Below are 20643 nucleotides of genomic sequence, written 5' to 3'. Positions count from 1 at the left end.
AGAAAGCCAAAACACTAGCTTAATGTAACAATACAGCCCTCTCCATCACATTCTGCATACTACTGCATCTCTCTTACAGTGTCATTCCTTACACAATCAACACTCCTCACACCACATACAGTCTCACTTAAAAGATACTTACAAGTCTTACAAGTCTCACTAAAAACATGCTTACATGTCTCCTCCCCAATGGCTATGAGTAATGAGCATGAGACATTTCATCATTACCAATAATAAAATATTCTTACTGTTGTAATTTTCTACATTAAATGCAGTTAAGGCATTTATCTAAGCACATACACTGTGATCTTAAGACAAGACAAACATCACCAGTATATCTTTTAAGATATACTGTCCATCTTAATCCCACTAACTATGGACAGAATCAATTCTAATGGGTGACCAACTTAGCCCACAACTTCAGTTTCCCTCAGATGCTGAAACTGGAGGATAACAACCATGTATTATTTGTTCTTGATTTTCTAGAAATGTGTTTGGATTGTATCATGCGGCACTGGATTTTTGAGGAGGTATATATTGCGCAAAGAAGGATGGGAGTCTGTCAAATTTAGACCTCTCTTTCTGAGAGGAAAAAAAAAGGATATAGGAGTTCATCTTAAGAAGCAGTGAAAAATGAGTACCAGTAAAGAAAATGAGAAATACACAGACAGAGAAATCAACATTTCATTGTGTTGAGTGTGCTGCTACAGACATGCAGCCAGGAAAAATTAAGGAAAATACAACTAATCCAGCCGTACGATTAAAAAAAAAAAAAAATCTTCCATGAAACTTGTAATTTCAGTTAAGCTTTACACATACCTCAATCACCAGTTTCTTAAATACGTCTTTTTTCATTTTCTCCACCTTGCTGTTCTTCACATTCAGATTCTGTGAAGGATTTAACAGCTTCTCCTCAAAGCGTTGAACATCATCAGCAGACACACCAGGAAGTCCAAGAAGTACCTATAGGGATTACATTAATATAACTGATAAACTTAGGTACAAATAATAATGTTTTCTTTAATAAACACTTACCAGAAATGAAAAACAGTGCAAAGCTTTTCTAAGTACAGTGCTGCTTTCATAAAATATCTTTCAGATACATTACTTAATTCACTTGTTAAATTACTTCATCACAGTTGCAGTGATGGAAATACAGCTAAAGTCCAAGAGAGGGAAAGAGGCAGATAATAATGCTACAGTTCTACACATCAAAGCACGCAGAGCTACACACTCACAAAATAACTTGGGAAAAAATTTCAATTAAACTTGACCAATAAAATTCTTACGGGTTCAGTAAGGGAGGGAATTCATAAACCTTTCAATATCTTTAAGAAGACAATTATGTGGGCTGAGTAAAACCTCTACATGGATACTGAATATTCAGTTTTGTGCCTCAATCTCAAGGCTGCTCACAAAGCCTAAGTGGTGACTAAGTTAGCAATGAACAACAATTCCCCCTCATTCAGTCATCCTGCAGCCAAGCTACTGAGAGCACATTTTTGTGAGTTTTCAAGGAATGGAAACTGAGTCGCTTTTTACTAAATTTAGAGAACTAAGCAGAAGGTGACCCTGAATTACTGGACAATGATGATCTCTCCTCAAATTGTGTGGAGCCTGATTTTATGGATCATGACTCTTCCAATGCTAAGACTAGACCAAGATGAGGTTCAAGAAGGTTTTCCAGCACAAGTAATGCCAACATCCACCTAAACTTGACAACAAAGCATCTGACTGGTGTGGGTGATAATTCTACAAACTTTTAAAGCTTTGTCGTTAAGAAAAAACTATCAGTGAATCAGAAAGATCAAAACAAGAAGAGATCTCTTATATAAGACAATACAATAATAATAATCAGTAATCAAGTTCTCATTCACTTTTTAGCACACTGTATTGAAACAGTTACAAAACTTATACACAATGTTAGAGTGAAATAGTGAACAAAATACTCATACAAACATCTTCGAAACTGTAAGATCACATAAACTTCTTAAACAGGCTGAAAAACATGAATTTTGTGAGTTGAAAAGGAAAATCAGTGTAAGGGTTAAAGTTAGTTTCATTGTTACATTTGATAATTTCATCTTGTTCAGGTGACAGTTAACCTTAAGATGACAAACTAATTGCTACTGTCTTTAGAAAGCAATTATAGGAACAAACACAGCCAGATGGTAGGTTTGTTGGTTAAAATCTAATGGTTTCAGAGTAAAGTATATTTCAAGGCAATTTTTTTTCAATTGTACAGCAGTTTGCAATCCAAGAATACAAGTTAAAAATTTCAGTTCAGATTGTGTTTTTTGACAAAATGTTAAATGATTAGTCCATAAAAGTGATAGCACCATGTCTTTACTTTTCCTGCAAAAGCGAATGATTAACTACACAAGCAACACTAAACCCTACTGCAAGACCTTTCCTTAAGGTAATCAAGTGAGGTGGCCAGTGTGTCATTAACTCACCTATTACACATTATGAAAAAGTTTAACCACTGCAAATGACATTTCAAAATACTACATTAAGCAAAAATACTTGTTGACAGTTTTAAGGTAAACATATCTATGAGTAACTGATTTGGAAGGCCATAAGTAGTGTGCTGCCATGACCAGTCCTTGGTTATCTGAGAACCACTGAGCTCTTGTAATATTTAGGTTCCAGAGATTTTCCAAAAATTCTGGAATCAAAAATGAAACCTGAAATGGAGTTTAAAATAGGAGCATCCAGCAACTTGACTTCAAACCTCAAAGCTAGTTTACAGTTACTGGTTGTTACTTTTAAAGATAAATACTGAGTCACAAATATCACTAACTGAATTAAGTATCAAAACTCAGCTTTCACACACTAGTGTCATTCTATTTTTTTCATACTTCAGTGCCATCACCTAAGTTCACAAGGTAGCACCAGGAGCAGACAAAGAAAGGCCCCATTCACTCACATCCATTTTCTTGCTGTCATGCTCAATGCACAGCTCCCTATCCACAAGTTGGCCCCACAGACCCATCCACGGTTTCCTACAGCTGCTTCCCATGCCCTGGTTCAGACCACTGACAGCATGTCTACCCCCTGCACAACTTTCTCTCTACTGCATGTTCAGACCCCAATCACTAAGATCTTTTTTCACTCCATCCTTATATCTCCACTGTGGTCTCCCCTTTCTCATTCCCTCCATTTGACACATTCAGCCTCTTTGTCAGCCTCTTCTCACTCTCTCCATATGTCCACACTATTTCTGCACGTCCTCTTCATCTCTTTTAATCACAGTTTTCATCACCATGCCCCTCTCTTACTGTTTATTACTAACTCAATCAAACCACACAATGTTCTCAAACATTCCATTTCCAATACAGCCACCATCTACAGCATATCATGCTCCAAGAACATATGTTCCCTTTACCCACCCTATTACTCACTTTCACTTCCATGGATCCATTTGCTATAATGTCCACTCCCAGAAACCTACAACGCTTCATTTTCAATTTCTTTCCATTCGAATTCACTCCCCAATTAACCTGTCTCTCTACCTTGCTACATCAAATAACATTGTTCTTACTCACATGCATTCTCTACTTTCTCCTCTAACACACTCTTCCAAACTCAGTTACTAACTTCTTCAGTTTCCCACTCGAATCTGCCATCACTGATGTGTCATCAGCAAACAACAACTGGTTCACATCCCAGGCCAACTCACCCCCTCTCTCCAAGACTTGAATTTACGTCTCTCACCAATCCACCCACAAACAAATCAAAAAGCCATGGAGACATAACACAAACCACCCTTCACTTGGAACCAACTACTCTCCTCTCTTCCTAATCAAACATGCAAAACACCCTTGACAAACACTTCTCAGCCTCCCCAGTCACCACTCTCCCATACATCTTACACTCAATGAACTTATACCTTTGTAGTGTGAAATTCAACTTTATTTCCATTGCCTTTAAACAATGGCACTATACATGCATTTCACCAATCCCTAGGCACCCCACCATGATCTATACATACTGTGAATATCCTAACTAACCAATCAACAACACAGTCACCCCTTTTCTTAAAAAATTCAACAGTAATACCCTCCACTCCAGCTGCCTTGACTCTTTCACTTCGCATACCACCACGACCAAAACATCCGACATCTACCATCTTATCATCAAAACATCATCAAAACACTCACTCAATCTCCTCATCATTTCATCACTATCTGTTATGACTCCCCTATGTGGCCCATTCACCAATGTACCCATTTGTTCTCTTGTTTTCACACACTATTAACCTCCTTCCAAAACATCTTATTCTCCACTTAAGTTTACTGATAGTTACTCACCCTAACTCTCATCTGTCCTCTTTTTTAACCCCTGCACCTTCCTCAATACCTTCTCCTGCTTTCCCTTATACATCTCCCAATGATTTGCACTCCTTCCCTGTAAGTGTTGCCCATATACTCTCTTTGCTCTTTCACTAGCAACTTTACCTTGTCATCCTAACACTCATTACTCTTTCTAGCTTGCCTCCCAACTCCCACATGCCACACACATCTCTTGCACATGCCAGCACTGCTTTCTTAAATGCCTTCCATTCTTCAACCACTCTCCAAGCTTAGCTTACTCTCACCTTTTGCCATTCAACACTCAATATCTCATGATATTTCTTCACATAAGTCTCTTTTCCAAGCTCACTTACTCTCACCTCTCTTTTCTCAACCACAATGTTTCCTCTTTTCTGAAAACCTCAACAAATCTTCACCCTAGCCTCTACAAAGTAATGATTAGACATCCCACTAACTACCTTCCTCAGCACATTCACATCTAATTAGTATGTAATCCAGTAATGCCCACTGACCATCCTTCCTACTCATATACATACACTTGTGTATATCCCCCTTTTCAAACCAGGTATTCTAAATCACCAGTCTTTTTTCCTGCACATAACTCCATGTGCTGTTTATAACTTACATTCATAATACTGCATAACCCAAGCCCCCATCCCACCCCACCCCCCAGTTACTTCCTCATTACCCAACTTCACATTCAAATTACCAATTACTACTACCAAGTCTCTTGTATAAAACTCCTGACACGCTCACTCAGATGCCCCAAAGACACTTGCCCTCATGATCTTTCTTCTTATGACCAGTTGCATAAGCAGTATCACACATCTCTTGCAATCTATTTTCATTTACACCCACATCAGTCTAGAGCTCATTTCCCATATTCAAACACTCCCAAAACTCCTGCTTCAGCAATAACGCTACTCCTTCCTTTGCATTTGCCCTCACTAACCCCTGACTTTACTTCTACAACATTTCCAAATCACTCCTCTCCTTTACCCTTGAACTTCATTTCACAATGTGCCAGAACATCCAGGCTTCTTTCTTCAAACATACTACCCATCTCTCCTTTCTTTTCATCTTACTTACATCTGCACACACTCAAACACTCTAGCCTAAGCCTTTAAGGAGAATGAGCACAATCCACTTGGCTCCTTCCGTTCCACCTTTCAGAAACTGAAATACAAAAAGGAGGGTTTCCAGTTCCTCACTCCAGCCCACTATAGTCACCTACAAAACGCAAGGAATACAGAGGTAAAATTCTTTCTCCTCTACCCCAGGGATAGTGTTTTAGTTTCTACATACTTTTCTAATCTTTCCAATCCAACATAGCAAAGGTTCACTGAAACTGAACAAACAGACTGACAGCCACAACAAACACTGTATACCAAACTGTTATATGGAAGCCTTAAAAAATAATGAACATACCTCACTGATATTTGGAAAGTGTGGCCTAAACATTTCATAGGTGGCCAGTCCAAGTGAGAGTAGAGCGCTCTGGTTTGCATCATGTTGACCATGTGTATGCAGACCCTGCAACACAGCAAGCATGACTTGCTTTACTGCCTCTGGACTCAAATGTTGCCCCTCCCCAACCAGCCAACGTAGCACTTGGCCAACCAATCCTACTGCTTTCATGCAAGCTCCACTGTCCTGCCACCACAACACCCTGAAACACAATTATTTCCAATTGAAGATGATTTGATAACTAAATTTCATGACAGAATCTACCTTAAGAGGCCCCAGAGTCCAAGGGTTCAGCCATAAAATTCTGAACAGTCATATGGAAAATCCTAAAACCAATATTCCATGCATAATTGATCGAGGTGAATGATATATGCTCAGGATATAGTAAATTAGAACAATGTGGTATGCTGGGCTTGACATACTATCAAAAGAACATGCTTTCAATGTACTGAACCTGGGCATGTGAAGCGTCCACAATAAACCATGGAAAGGTCTGTGGGGCGTGGTTGTGGAAAGGGAGCTATGGTTTTGGTGCATCTACAGGAAAAACCACAAAAGTGATGTGAGTGGATGAAGCCTTTCTTTGTCAGTTCTTACCTCACTAATGCAGAAAATGTCAATCAAATATGAAAAAAACCATCGGTTACAATTGAAAAACAGTTGGCTTTAATCACCTGTGGAATCAGCTGCAGTACAAGTTAAAAGGCTGTCAGATGAGTAAAGTCTATCCAGATAGTTCTTTTCCTAACACTAATTCTTTACAAGAACAAATTATTCAATCTTGGAAAATCAAAACTTACAAATCTCTCCATCTCTAACCAATTATGTTCTCCCACTAATTGTTTTCTTTTTCTTAATATATTTACACAGCAACTCCACTTGGTCATCTACAACTTTCTTGAAAATTACTCATTTTACACTAATCAAAATTAATCATTTTACAACTTCACATTTCTCCACTTCTTGCTTCTTGATCTTTTCACTCTTCCCTCAGCTATCAAAGCTTCATTATCTCTCAGAACAATCTTAACCGTTTCCAGTTGTTCAAGGGTCAAACCTAAACACTTCACTCTATAAAATATATTTTTTCACCACTGAGGGGGTGACAACCCAGCTATCATCTCCCAATTACTAATACACCCTAACTATGGACACTTGCCCATTATACTAAATCCCAATCAACAAAAAACATTACTCAGTCGGACAAAACACTTGCCTGTAATGCGTTCATTTTTGCTACAAATTATTTCCTCTAAAAGTGTTCAGAACTCTGGACATGCTACAGTCACTCAATACACACCTACCCTAAATACACCCAAACCATTGCATTCCCATCACAAACACCAGTACAAACAACACAAACTCATCCAGCAAAAATAAAAACTACCAACCCATAAAACCTCCTTCATGCACTAAGGGTTATCCAACTTAATGAAGTCAAAAACAAACATGCAAAACAACTCTAATCTACCCAAAGAACACAACATAAATATGGCCGTCATCCAAGAAACCTAGTTTACATACATATCTACCCTACCTCTCTTCTACACCTATACAACCCTAAGATATGACAAGAAAAGAGAAAATCAAATATGTGTGAAAGTAGTTCAAGTGAGTGAGCTTGGGTAAGAAGCCTGCATTCATATAAACAAGGTGAGATGGTGAGACTGAGTGAAGAGCGGAAAAGTATAGGAGTAAATAAAACAATGGGGATAAAAAACTGTTGTAAGATATTTACAGAAGCAGTACTCAAATGTGCAAGTAATTGGAAGACAGAAGGTGCGATGTGGGACATAAAAATTAACATTCGTATGAAAATGTCCTGGTATCTGTCCTCCAAAAAAGTGACACTAGAGAACTTTATGTACGATAGGTATCCAAAGCTTTAAAAATTTACAAGAAACCCAATTTTGGGTCTACATATATGTCTCATGGTTTGAAATAAAAACAAATCATCCCTAAGGAACATATGCGGTACAACAGGAGTTTATCGTGTAACGAAGACCAGTGTAAGAGTGAGATGTGATTGAAAGAACTAATTATGGTGTGGTGAAATGATCTGAAATATGGAGAAGAGAACAAACAGAATCTATGTGGCAGAAGTGGTGAAAGTGAGAGAAAACAAGAAGGCTGAGGAAGTTGGAAGGATGAAGTGAGAGAGGTTTTCAGGTGCCAGAGCTTGAATATTCAAGAGGGTGAGAGGTATGCATGAGAGAGAGTATACTGTAGCATTGTAGTACACAAAGGGTATTGTGCTGTCATTGAGATGAACCTGGACATATGTAGCAGCCAGGGAAATGGAGAACTCATATTTTGGGAATGGCTGTGCATGTGGACTGTAGTTTTGGTGCATTATACTTGACAGCTAAAAAGCAAGTGCCAACAGTATAAAAATAAAGCATAACTTACTTGAGAAGAGTTGTGACTATTGCTTGACAAATGGCATCACAACCTAGAGCCAGTTGACCTAAATCAGATAGTGTCTCCTGAACAGCTGGAGTAGTCACCTCCATTTCTGCTTCCATTCCATCAGGACTATCTTGCCATCCTCCACGGGGACCTCGTATTAGCACAACTTTTAACAGCTGCAAAGATGATGTCACAGCAATGTACTATATTTTCTTAAAATGCTCACTCCTTTCAATATATTCTGTTGAAAAGAGGATTCATACTTTCTAAGTCTGTTAACACCAGTCTTAGTATCACCAACTTGTTTATTGATCTGCTTTCCATATATATAAGTAAAAAAAATTATTCTAATTCAAACCAAAAGCTCACACCTGACAGATAATTCTGACATTTTTCAATGCTTAATCAGTTTAACATCATTTACAAATAAAAATACATTAAAAAATCTAATGAAAACTAATAAGACTTACATCAACATATTCTCGAGTTAGCATACGTATAAGGAGGTCTTCAAGCATCTCCTGTGTATCAGTGTTTTCATCCTCGTAAGAACCACTTTCTATTAGACTAGTCAGGTGACCCCATCGTGTACTCAACCTTTCTGACACTATGAGAAACAGAGATATCTAATTACTATATCAATATTTTGACAATCCAGACATAATTAAATATTATGGCCATCCAGCAGACATTAAGTTAACTGTCTGTTACACTTAGAATTATAAGCAATAGCAATTCTAAAACTACTGAAAACTCAATCTTTATCACAACACATTGACATGCTTTCAATGGACTCAACCAGAGCATGTAAAGCAGCAGAGGGGAATCATGGAAAAGTCTGTGGAGCCTGACTGTAGAGAGGAGGTTGTGGTTTTGGTGCATTGCATTTGACAGCTGGGGAATGGATGTGAGTGAATGCAATCTTTCTTTGTCTGTTCTTGGCACTACCTCGCTAACAAGGAAACAGCAAACAATTGTAAAAAAAAAAAAAGTGCAAAATCAAAAAATTGAGGGTATCTCAGTATCTGGAAAAAGGGAGCAACATCAAAACAAATACTAAGCATCACATTCAACAACTTAAAAATCAGTGGCATTCACAATCATATTATGTACTTCTTAACTTGCATGAGAAGTTATGTTCATAACCAAAATATGCTTCTTTTAACAATGAGCGAAATAAAACAGAGTTGGGTATTCTCAGCTTAAGCACTCTATAAAATGCATTTTTTTTTTTTCTCCCGCGTTTGCGAGGTAGCGCAAGGAAACAGACGAAAGAAATGGCCCAACCCACCCCCATACAAATGTATATACATACGTCCACACACGCAAATAGATACCTACACAGCTTTCCATGGTTTACCCAAAACGCTTCACATGCCCTGATTCAATCCACTGACAGCACATCAACCCCGGTATACCACATCACTCCAATTCACTCTATTCCTTGCCCTCCTTTCACCCTCCTGCATGTTCAGGCCCCGATCACACAAAATCTTTTTCACTCCATCTTTCCACCTCCAATTTGGTCTCCCTCTTCTCCTCGTTCCCTCCACCTCCGACACATATATCCTCTTGGTCAATCTTTCCTCACTCATTCTCTCCATGTGCCCAAACCATTTCAGAACACCCTCTTCTGCTCTCTCAACCACGCTCTTTTTATTTCCACACATCTCTCTTACCCTTACGTTACTTACTCGATCAAACCACCTCACACCACACATTGTCCTCAAACATCTCATTTCCAGCACATCCATCCTCCTGCGCACAACTCTATCCATAGCCCACGCCTCGCAACCATACAACATTGTTGGAACCACTATTCCTTCAAACATACCCATTTTTGCTTTCCGAGATAATGTTCTCGACTTCCACACATTCTTCAAGGCTCCCAGAAATTTTCGCCCCCTCCCCCACCCTATGATCCACTTCCACTTCCATGGTTCCATCCGCTGCCAGATCCACTCCCAGATATCTAAAACACTTCACTTCCTCCAGTTTTTCTCCATTCAAACTCACCTCCCAATTGACTTGACCCTCAACCCTACTGTACCTAATAACCTTGCTCTTATTCACATTTACTCTTAACTTTCTTCTTTCACACACTTTACCAAACTCAGTCACCAGCTTCTGCAGTTTCTCACATGAATCAGCCACCAGCGCTGTATCATCAGCGAACAACAACTGACTCACTTCCCAAGCTCTCTCATCCCCAACAGACTTCATACTTGCCCCTCTTTCCAAAACTCTTGCATTCACCTCCCTAACAACCCCATCCATAAACAAATTAAACAACCATGGAGACATCACACACCCCTGCCGCAAACCTACATTCACTGAGAACCAATCACTTTCCTCTCTTCCTACACGTACACATGCCTTACATCCTCGATAAAAACTTTTCACTGCTTCTAACAACTTGCCTCCCACACCATATACTCTTAATACCTTCCACAGAGCATCTCTATCAACTCTATCATATGCCTTCTCCAGATCCATAAATGCTACATACAAATCCATTTGCTTTTCTAAGTATTTCTCACATACATTCTTCAAAGCAAACACCTGAACCACACATCCTCTACCACTTCTGAAACCACACTGCTCTTCCCCAATCTGATGCTCTGTATATGCCTTCACCCTCTCAATCAATACCCTCCCATATAATTTACCAGGAATACTCAACAAACTTATACCTCTGTAATTTGAGCACTCACACTTATCCCCTTTGCCTTTGTACAATGGCACTATGCACGCATTCCGCCAATCCTCAGGCACCTCACCATGAGTCATACATACATTAAATAACCTTACCAACCAGTCAACAATACAGTCACCCCCTTTTTTAATAAATTCCACTGCAATACCATCCAAACCTGCTGCCTTGCCGGCTTTCATCTTTTTTTTCATAAGTTCATCATTTCCTATGTCAGCAAGGTAGCACCATGAACATATGAAGAAATGGCCCCATTCACTCACTTTCACTCTCTAGTTGTCATTGTATGATGCATCAAAACCACAGCCCCCTGTGCACAAACAAGCAAAGACAATATACATGTAGGGAGTGGAGGAAACAAGGAAAAGAAGGAAACCAAGGAGGAGGAAGGAGGATAGAAAGAAAGCTTTGAGTGTTCAGGGTTTGAGTATGAAAGAGGGTGTGAGACATGCACAGGATAGAGTAAACTGGAGCTATGTAGTATACAGGATGTGATAAGCTGTCACTGGGTTGAACCAGGGTATGTACAATGATCAGAGGAAACCACAGAAGGTCTGTGGGGCCTGGTTGTGAATTGGGGGCTCTAGTCTCAGTGCACCATGAATGAAAGTTAGAGAATGAAGTGAGCAAATGAGGCAAATTCTTCAACTGTTCCTAGAGTCACCTAATTATTGGGGAAACTGCAAACAAGTATGAACAAAAAATGTTGGAAATCAGTAAACGAATGAAAAGGAAAGAAACCAGATTACAACAAATTCATGCTCGAAGAACCAAGTGAAATCTAAAAATAAGTTACAAATCATCAGGGGTAGTGCTGATATGTGAACTTGGCCAAAGAAAAGAACCACTGATGGAAAACAGATAAATCTTCAACACCTCCCATGCAAGTACTTCCAAATATGATGATGGCCAATCAATATAATATCTACTCACTAGAAGAACTGTTCCAAAAAATTATCTAATTCAAAAATATAGGCAATATCAAAATCTTCACAAAGTTAAAGCTGAAAAGACTACTCACTGTATGGACAAAGATGGTAAAGGATGGGCAGCAGCACTGTCTGGTAACACTGTGGAGGGCACCACTGGATGAATGGCTTGAGAAAGGTGCGAATGATGGGCCGGAGACGGTAATCAGGGATAAGATGCAAATTTGCCAAGGAGGAGTGTATCAGATATTCACTGAGGTGTGGATGCTGGTAAAACTGCAGACCTAGCGACATCCCAGCATTGCCCAGGATATGGTAACAATTGTCATGCATCATGGACAGGAAAAATTGCATACGCTCTATTGGCAGTTGAACCTGGCAATAAAGTTAACATAAAAATTACACCCAAGTATTATCCAGTAATTATTTCAGGGTGGTAATTTTGACATAAAATATCAACTTACGGAATCAGTGGGTGAAAATAAACTCAATCAGTATATCTATATATCACCTGTATACAAAAGAGAAAATAGGCATATCTTTATTACTCCTAACTCTGTTTCTCCACCTCATCTTTCATATTTTGTTACAAGTAAATCAAAATGCTTGTTTTTGTCAATCTTCTCTTCCAATTTTCTTAGTGTACACAAAAACTTGGTAGAATATCCATTATCAACAACTTCAAGTATGCTATGAACTTCATTCCCTTACCCCTAACTGTCCTTCCTTACTTCATGACCTAGCAAAAGAGCAAAGGAACAGATCTAACAGCCAAGGTCACATGACACATCCTCTCCTTTCCTACTCTCAGAAATGCATTAACCTCCTTGTAAAAATTCTCACTTCTCTTGGTAGTCGTTCATTTATCTCATATAGTCACAGTTGGTATGCAGAGCCAATGACCTGGGAGGTATATTACCAGTGCTACCCACCTGGGTATCTGGAGGGTTAGTGATGGCTGCATAGTGAGCCAGCACTTCAATGGTTGACAAGATGCATTTCCCTGACCCATGTAGTTGTCTTTTCTTTCTGCCTCACCCACATGCGGACTTCTGGCATTCTGTCAACAAACATACTATCTCTCGTCATACATAACACTTCACAACACTTAACTCACACAACTCATTCTTCATAACTCTGTATTTTCCTGTAGGGAGCACTATGCACTAGCCCTGCCTTTTGGCAAATTGGTAGGAGTAGTAGATAGTAGGAGACAGGGACATTCAGGAAGATGCATTACGTATAAACATAAGATAGAATTACTATGTAGGAGCATTAGGTAATAGTAGTTAGTAGGAACATTAGGTAGGAGCCTTTGCAAACACAGCACTAAAATTGCCCTCTGCCACTGGCCATAAAGGTTAAGAAGCAGCACTACAGTTCACTAGCTATGGAGACTCTCTTGTCATGGTCACACCATTGAGGGAGTCCTAGATGGGAACAAGCATCAGAGATACATGCAGATAGATAGATCCTAGCTATTCCCCAGTACATACTTAATGCAGCCTTCAGGAGTCTTCAATCCCAGTTTGAGATGGCCCCAAGTTGTTGGATTGGGTCATTAGTCAACCTAGCTCTTGGAAACTGTAACCCTCTGGCCTACATAGCCCCCAAAGCCTGGCTGGTCTGGTATACTTTGTAGGTACTTGATCAATGCACTCTTAAACTTCTTTACTATGCAAACCATCCTGTTTCTGATTATGGTTAGCAAGATGTTGAAGTCTTGGGTCCCAGATGTTTAAGGTGTTCTTTCTGCTTGTACATATTGCACCTTTGGATTTTTTAATAGTATTTTAAAAATCATTCCATGCCTGTTATGCCAACAGGATGTTATTTCTAAATGTAAGTTGGGAACCATACCTTTTAGGATTTTCCAGGCATAGATGATGATATACCTCTCCCATCTATGCAAGGAGTTAAGCCAGATACAGATTTCAGCTGTTCCTAGTAATTTAGGTTCTTTACTACATTAATATGAGATGTGAAAGATATCTGAACATTTTCAAATTCTGCAATCTCACCTGCCTTGTAAGGTGATGTAAGAACGCATACCTCTGGAAATGAGCTATCTGAGAGGAGCATGTGGTCTGACTAGAGGGAATGAAATAAGAAATGAGGGTATGTATGAGAGATTAAATATGGCAGGGAATACAAAGGGAATAAATTGTGGAGAGTCAGAGTGAAACGTAATTGATGTGGTTTGGGCATATAGAAAGAATGCAAAATGGGTAGTTTACAGGAGAGTGTATGATAGTACTATCAAAATGGGTTAGTGTGAGAGGAAGACCACCACCACAAACAACAACAACAAGGACAAATAGAATGTATGACCATGGGAGTGGAAGAAATGGGGGAAGAGTGCATGGAATGGTGTAACCAAGGAAGGTATGTAAGGCCAGGGATAAGTGGACTCTCTTTTGCTGTGGCTATCCTCTTAATGGGAGCTTTCAAAGGGAATGAGCATATGAGATATAGAAAGATAGATAGACAGAATATTCTATTTGTGAAAGAATTAGTACTTTGAATAATATCAACATTGACGATTTTTTCTTATCTTAAAGGTCTGCAGGATCCAGCCTACCATCCTTCTGCATGAGGCAATTGTAGTTCTGTTATGTTTGCTGAAGCTTTAGACATTATTACTTCAGTGTCTTTCACATTATTAAATTGGTTTATCATAGTGCCTATGTCTTTTCTATACTCTGTGTTGCTTTTGATTTCTTCATTTTTCCCACAATGGAGGAGTTGAAACTTATCTCTGCTGAAATACATGTTCTCGTTGACCCAGTTAAAGACTGTTTATGTCTATTTTCTAGCCTTTTTGCATCTTCTATTTATGTGATTTTCAAACTTATAAATGCATCAATGCCATACATAAAAATGAAGAACTCGAGGGAAGTAAGTACAGTTACCTGAAGGACTGAGCATTTTACTTGGAAGTACTGGACATGGTGGGTTAGACAACTAAATGTTGTGATTTGTTAACTAAAAAGTAGTGTATCTGTCTCCTAATTTTTCCAGTTACTCCAAGGTTTCATATTTTGTGTGCTATGACACCATGGTCTCATTTGTCAAATGCTTTTCTAAAGTCTGTGTATATCACATCTGCATTTTCTTTGTTTTCCATGAGGCAGCACTGTCAACCTCATCATAAGCTTTCTCCAGATCCATTAATATTCATAACATAATCCCAAGCACTCTTTCTCCTGGGGTTCCTACAACTTTACAGCCATACTACTATCAGTAATGGGGAAAGGATGGACCCATTCAGAGTGAGAAGTTCTTCAATGAGAGTGTACCCCAAAGATGCTACATACAAGTCACTTTCATTCTCCAAGTATTTCTCAGACACATTCTCCAAAAATAACACCATGTCCACATACTCCCTTTACCTATCTATCTATCTAGTAGGTAGTAGTTGGTAAGCAGTCAACGACAAGGGAGGTATATTACCAGTACTACCCACCAAGGTATCGGGAGGGTCAAGTTGCACTCAACTGACCCAGGTAGCTGTCTTTTCTTTAAGCCTCAATAACATGTGAACTACTGGCATTCTGTCCACAAACATACAATATCTCTATCATATGTAACACTTGACAACATTTAACTCATGCAGCTTATTCTTTGTAACTAGATTTTCCTGTGGTGAGCACTGTGCTAGCCCTGCCTTTTGACAAAATGGTAGTAGCAGAAGATAGAAGTAGTAGTTAAGAACATTTAGGCAAGAGCATTAGGCAGAAACATTAGGTGGAAGTAGTAGGTAGGAGCATTAAACAGTAGTCATTAGGAATATTAGGTAAGAGCTTCTGCAAACACTGCATTAGACTTGCCCTTTGCCAGAGGCCTATTTAAGGGTGAGGCACTAAAGGCAAAGAGGCAGCACTGGAGTTCTTTAGTTACGAAGAGACTGTTGCCATGGCCACCCCTTTGAGGGAGTTCCAACTAGAACAGGATTCAGATTTAGATAGATAGATATAGATAGATAAACAGATAGATAGATAGATAGATAGATATCTCTGATACCTATTCCCTTCACAAACTCCCTCATGGGGGTGGCCAGAGCAAAAGTCTCCATAACTGGGGAACTCCAGTGCTGCTTCTTAGCCATTAGTGCTTCACCCTTGACAGGCCAATGGCAGAGGGCAACTCTAGAACAGGCTCCTACCTAATGTTCCTATCAACTACTTCGAGCTAATGTTTATCTAATGTTCTTACATACTAATTCTACCTAATGCTGCCACCTTATGTTCCTACCAGCTACATCTACTTGATGCTCCTATCTAAAGTTTCTACCTATTACTTTTATCTACTCCCCAACTATTTTACAAAAAGGCAGGGCTATCACATGGCACTCACTGCAAGAAAATCTAGAGTTATGAAGAGAGAGTGGAGTGAGTTTAAGTGCTGTCAAGTGGTATATGCGACAAGAAGACATAGTATATTTGTGGACAGAATTCCAGCAGTCCATGTGGGTGAGGCAGAGAGAAAAGATAGCAACCTGGGGTCACAGGGGCACAACCTAACAACCATTGAAGCACTGGCCTATAATGCAGCTGTCACCAAGTCTCTCGATACCCAGGGGGGTTGTACCAGCTGTATACCTCCCTGGTCATCAAATGCCTACCAACTACTACATTCTCTCCCTCTTCTGAAACCATGTTTGTCCTCCCACATTAGTTTCTCACCTTCTCAATCACCATTCTCCCATTCACCATACCAGATCTACTAAAAGTCTTACTTTTTCATACATGTCTGACCTTTGCCCACATTACCGAGGTAACACAAGGAACAGATGAAGAAAGGCCACTTTCATTAACATACTTCATAGATGTCATGTGTAATGCACCAAAATCACAGCCCCCTCTCCACAGAAAGGTCCCACAGACCTTTCCATGGTTTTCCCCAGCCCCATCACATGCCCTGGCTCAGTCCATTGACAGCATGTCACCCCATGTATGCCACATTGTTCCATTTCACTCATACCATGTACATCTATCACCCTCCTGCATGTTCAGGCCTTAATCACTCATAATTTTTTCACTCAATCATTCTAACTCCAATCTGCTCTCCTTGTCCTTGTCCCCTCCACTTTTGAGACATATATCCTCTTCGTCAACCTCTCCTCGCTCACTCTCTCTATATGTCCACACCACCTCAGCACAACCTCTTCAGCTCTCTCAACCACACTCATGTCATTAACACAACTCTTTCTTACTCTTTTAATACTTACTCAATCAAACCACCTCACACCACATAATGTCCTTTAACATTTCATTTCCAACACATTCACCCTCCTCTATGCATCCTCATCTAAAGGACATGCCTCACATTCATATAACATCTAAGAGACCACTAAACCTTAAAACGTACCCAATTTTACCCTCCCAGATAATGACCTCTCTTTCCACACATTCCTTACTGCTCCTAGATCCTTTTCCTCAGGTAAAAACAAACAATACTACAGAAAAAATAATATTCACGAGGAACATTTGTTTGGAGACGGCAGAACTAACATCAGGAAGACTGCTCATGCACAGAAAATCTACTTAAGCACTGCAAATCATACTGAAAGACAAAACCGACAGGAATGATAAGTACAGTAATAACAAATGACATAGTTTACCCTAAAACATACTAGATTCCAGGCTCTATAGCAGAAGGCTCTCTAGTACAAACATGTAAAAGTAATGCAATATCATTTTACCTTTGGGGAGTCAATGCAGGGGTCTGCAACATTCAAAGTTGCAAGTCCTAAAATGTTGTTTTTTTCTGCTTCTGGCAGGTTATGGGCTTTAGCATATCCTGATGACACACATGCCAAGGCTTCAGCATGCCAGAGTAAATTGAAGAGTCGCAGAAGACAAAACAACTGGTGAAAGAGGGGCATCACATGGGGTGTGGCAGGATTACGGCACACTATGGCTCCATTTTCTGAGCGTTCAAGAACAAATCCCCCATGTTCCGCTTTATCAAGGTCAGAGGGAAACTCTGAACGTTTTATCACAGCCATAGTTAAATTAACACAGTATATAATTTGAGCTCTGTTTTGGCCATTAACATCATTTTCACTTGGTTCTACTGGGGCCTTGTCCAAGCCAACAAAGGACATGAAATCTACTGGGGAGCTAAATGGTTGCTTCATGTCAACCCAGATCACAGATACAGGACTCAAAACTTTACTAATAAAACAGCTTTGTTTATCAAAGTTACAAAAGTGATTATTTATTATCATAAGAGCTTCTTGTAGAGTAACCTTTTCCATCTGCGAAAGTTCTTGGGGATTATGACTCAAACTATCTACAACACCATTAATGAAGTCAAATGCCTCTAAGACAATATCTGGATAATCTCGAGCAATCTTGACCATCAATGAGCACCCATGTCGGCGAACATTTTTCACTGCCCTGCTTCGTGAATCCTTTGTTTGTCCAGGCAGAGAAAAAGTCAAGGCTGAGAATATCTTTTTAAGAACATCAGGTAGTACACTGGGTACTAGCCTAATGAAGACAAATAAACCAGAGATGCAAGAAAGTAATGTAGAAAGTATGAGTGGATCAGTGGTCTGGTAGGATAAACAGAGATGTAACAACTGCAGGCCACTTTCTGCTGTGGGCTTCCATCCATCACTGTGCATGACCCGACTCATCACACTCTCCACCACCTGATGAAATTACAATACTTTGAATAATAGTACATCTATAAATAATAGTTACAATCAATACAGCATAATAAGGTAAAGAGTGTTTACTGACTTCAAAAACTGTACAAACAAGGAAACCTTTGCAGTTAATGCTCTTCTAAGATGCTCATATATACCCACTTTTCATCAGATAACATGGACATACAATGTTTTTTAAAAAGAAAAGCAAATTTTTTATATAATTTTCTAATGCATCAATGAAAACATAAATACAATTTGACATGCAATCACTGAAAAACTGCGAGTCTCTAAGCATTCAACATAGCAATTACAGTCCTCAAACACAGTAACACGTCCACACACGCGCATACACATACCTATACATCTCAATGTATACATATATATACACACACAGACATATACATATATACCCATGAACATAATTCATAGTCTGCCCTTATTTATTCCCCATCGCCATCCCGCCACACATCAAATGACAACCCCCTCCCCCCCGCATGTGCGTGAGGTAGCATTAGGAAAAGACAACAAAAGCCACATTCGTTCACACTCAGTCTCTAGCTGTCATGTATAATGTACCGAAACCACAGATCCCTTTCCACATCCAGGCCCCACACAACTTTCCATGGTTTACCCCAGACGCTTCACATGCCCTGATTCAATCCATTGACAGCACGTCGACCCCGGTATACCACATTGTTCCAATTCACTCTATTCCTTGCACACCTTTCACCCTCCTGCATGCTCAGGCCCCGATCACACAAAATCTTTTTCACTCCATCTTTCCACCTTCAATTTGGTCTCCCACTTCTCCTCGTTCCCTCCACCTGACACATATATCCTCTTTGTTAATCTTTCCTCACTCCTTCTCTCCATGTGACCAAACCATTTCAAAACACCCTCTTCTGCTCTCTCAACCACACTCTTTTTATTACCACACATCTCTCTTACTATTTCATTTCTTACTCGATCAAACCACCTCACACCACATACTGTCATATTGTCCTCAAACCTCTCATTTCCAGCTCATCCACCCTCCTCCACACAACTCTATCTATAGCCCATGCCTCGCAACCATATAACATTGTCGGAACCACTATTCCTTCAAATAGCTAATAATCTATAAACAGCAGCAGTGACATTGTTAGTATAAAAAGAACAAAAAAATCCGAACACTCTAAACACATCTCATAATAGCCTGTATGGTAGGATTACCTCTAAAATCAACATAAGTAAGGTATACCCTTGAACACTTTACTATTTGCATCATTCCTTCCTATGGTCAGAGTCCTCAATCAATCTGTCTAGTTGTTTATGGCCTTAAGAATCTATCTTACATCAAAATTACAAAACTTTTTATTAATCCCACATACCCTTGTTTTCTATGCAGTCAAATATCCTTAGATGATAATACATCCTCATGAAGTCACTTGAACTATTAAGGACTCATGTGAAGGAAAATCTAACCTTTCAGTTATAATGAATAAGGTGAGGTGTGGTACTAAGCATAAAATGAGTGAGTAGACCAACCAAGGTGCGCTGAACTGGTTCAGGAATAAAATGAGGATGAGCAAAGGAAGACCAACCATGAAGATCTACTTATCAGAAGTACAGGGAGCAAAGAAAAGAAGGCGTGGATGGATTGAAGGAGACTTTAGGTGTAAGGGCCTTAACATTCAAGGTAAAGAGAGAAATTGATCACTGTATTATTTGGAGGGTGACATGCTGGCAAGGGGCTGAATCCTGGGCAAATGAAGCAATTAAGATAAACCATGGAGTAATTTGTGGGGCTTGGCTGTGGGTCACAAGATCCAGTTTTGGAACATTATACATGACAGCTAAAGATTAGATGTGTGCACATGTAGCCATTGTTAGTTTGTTCTAAAGCTAACATACAAGACAGAAAAGCAATTAGGTATGGTACAAAAAAACACCATTACACACAATACAAAGAAATATGACAACTACACACACATCTTCTTTGGTAGCAGGTGTGTCCTTTATACCAGGTAGTCAACAACATAAATTAAAATACCTAATCATTTACAGCTTAATAAAGCTATAAAGCTATATGGGACCAACTAATCTTGTTTCTTATCTTCAGTGAAATTAAAGACTCTGTCCATAGTTTACAGGAAGACAAAAATGATG

The 20643-nt window shown here is 39.4% G+C and overlaps 1 protein-coding gene across 2 annotated transcripts in view; it reads right to left on the bottom strand.

Annotated features, from left to right (window-relative positions):
* The window catches only part of Ranbp21 (exportin-5-like protein Ranbp21), an 81688-nt gene that overhangs the window by 8754 nt on the left and 52291 nt on the right, over positions 1-20643 (bottom strand). For both annotated transcript variants that reach the window (XM_071676388.1, XM_071676390.1), the window contains exons 12-17: positions 17539-18495; positions 11927-12209; positions 8663-8799; positions 8193-8368; positions 5745-5985; positions 820-963 (exon numbers count right to left, since the gene is read on the bottom strand). In XM_071676388.1, the coding sequence (XP_071532489.1) occupies positions 820-963; positions 5745-5985; positions 8193-8368; positions 8663-8799; positions 11927-12209; positions 17539-18495 (1938 nt within the window). The remainder of the gene's footprint in view (positions 1-819; positions 964-5744; positions 5986-8192; positions 8369-8662; positions 8800-11926; positions 12210-17538; positions 18496-20643) is intronic.

Source organism: Panulirus ornatus, chromosome 23 (assembly GCF_036320965.1).
Source record: "Panulirus ornatus isolate Po-2019 chromosome 23, ASM3632096v1, whole genome shotgun sequence".
Classification (NCBI taxonomy): Eukaryota; Metazoa; Arthropoda; class Malacostraca; order Decapoda; family Palinuridae; genus Panulirus; species Panulirus ornatus.
This window is presented reverse-complemented; position numbering and strand designations above follow the sequence as displayed.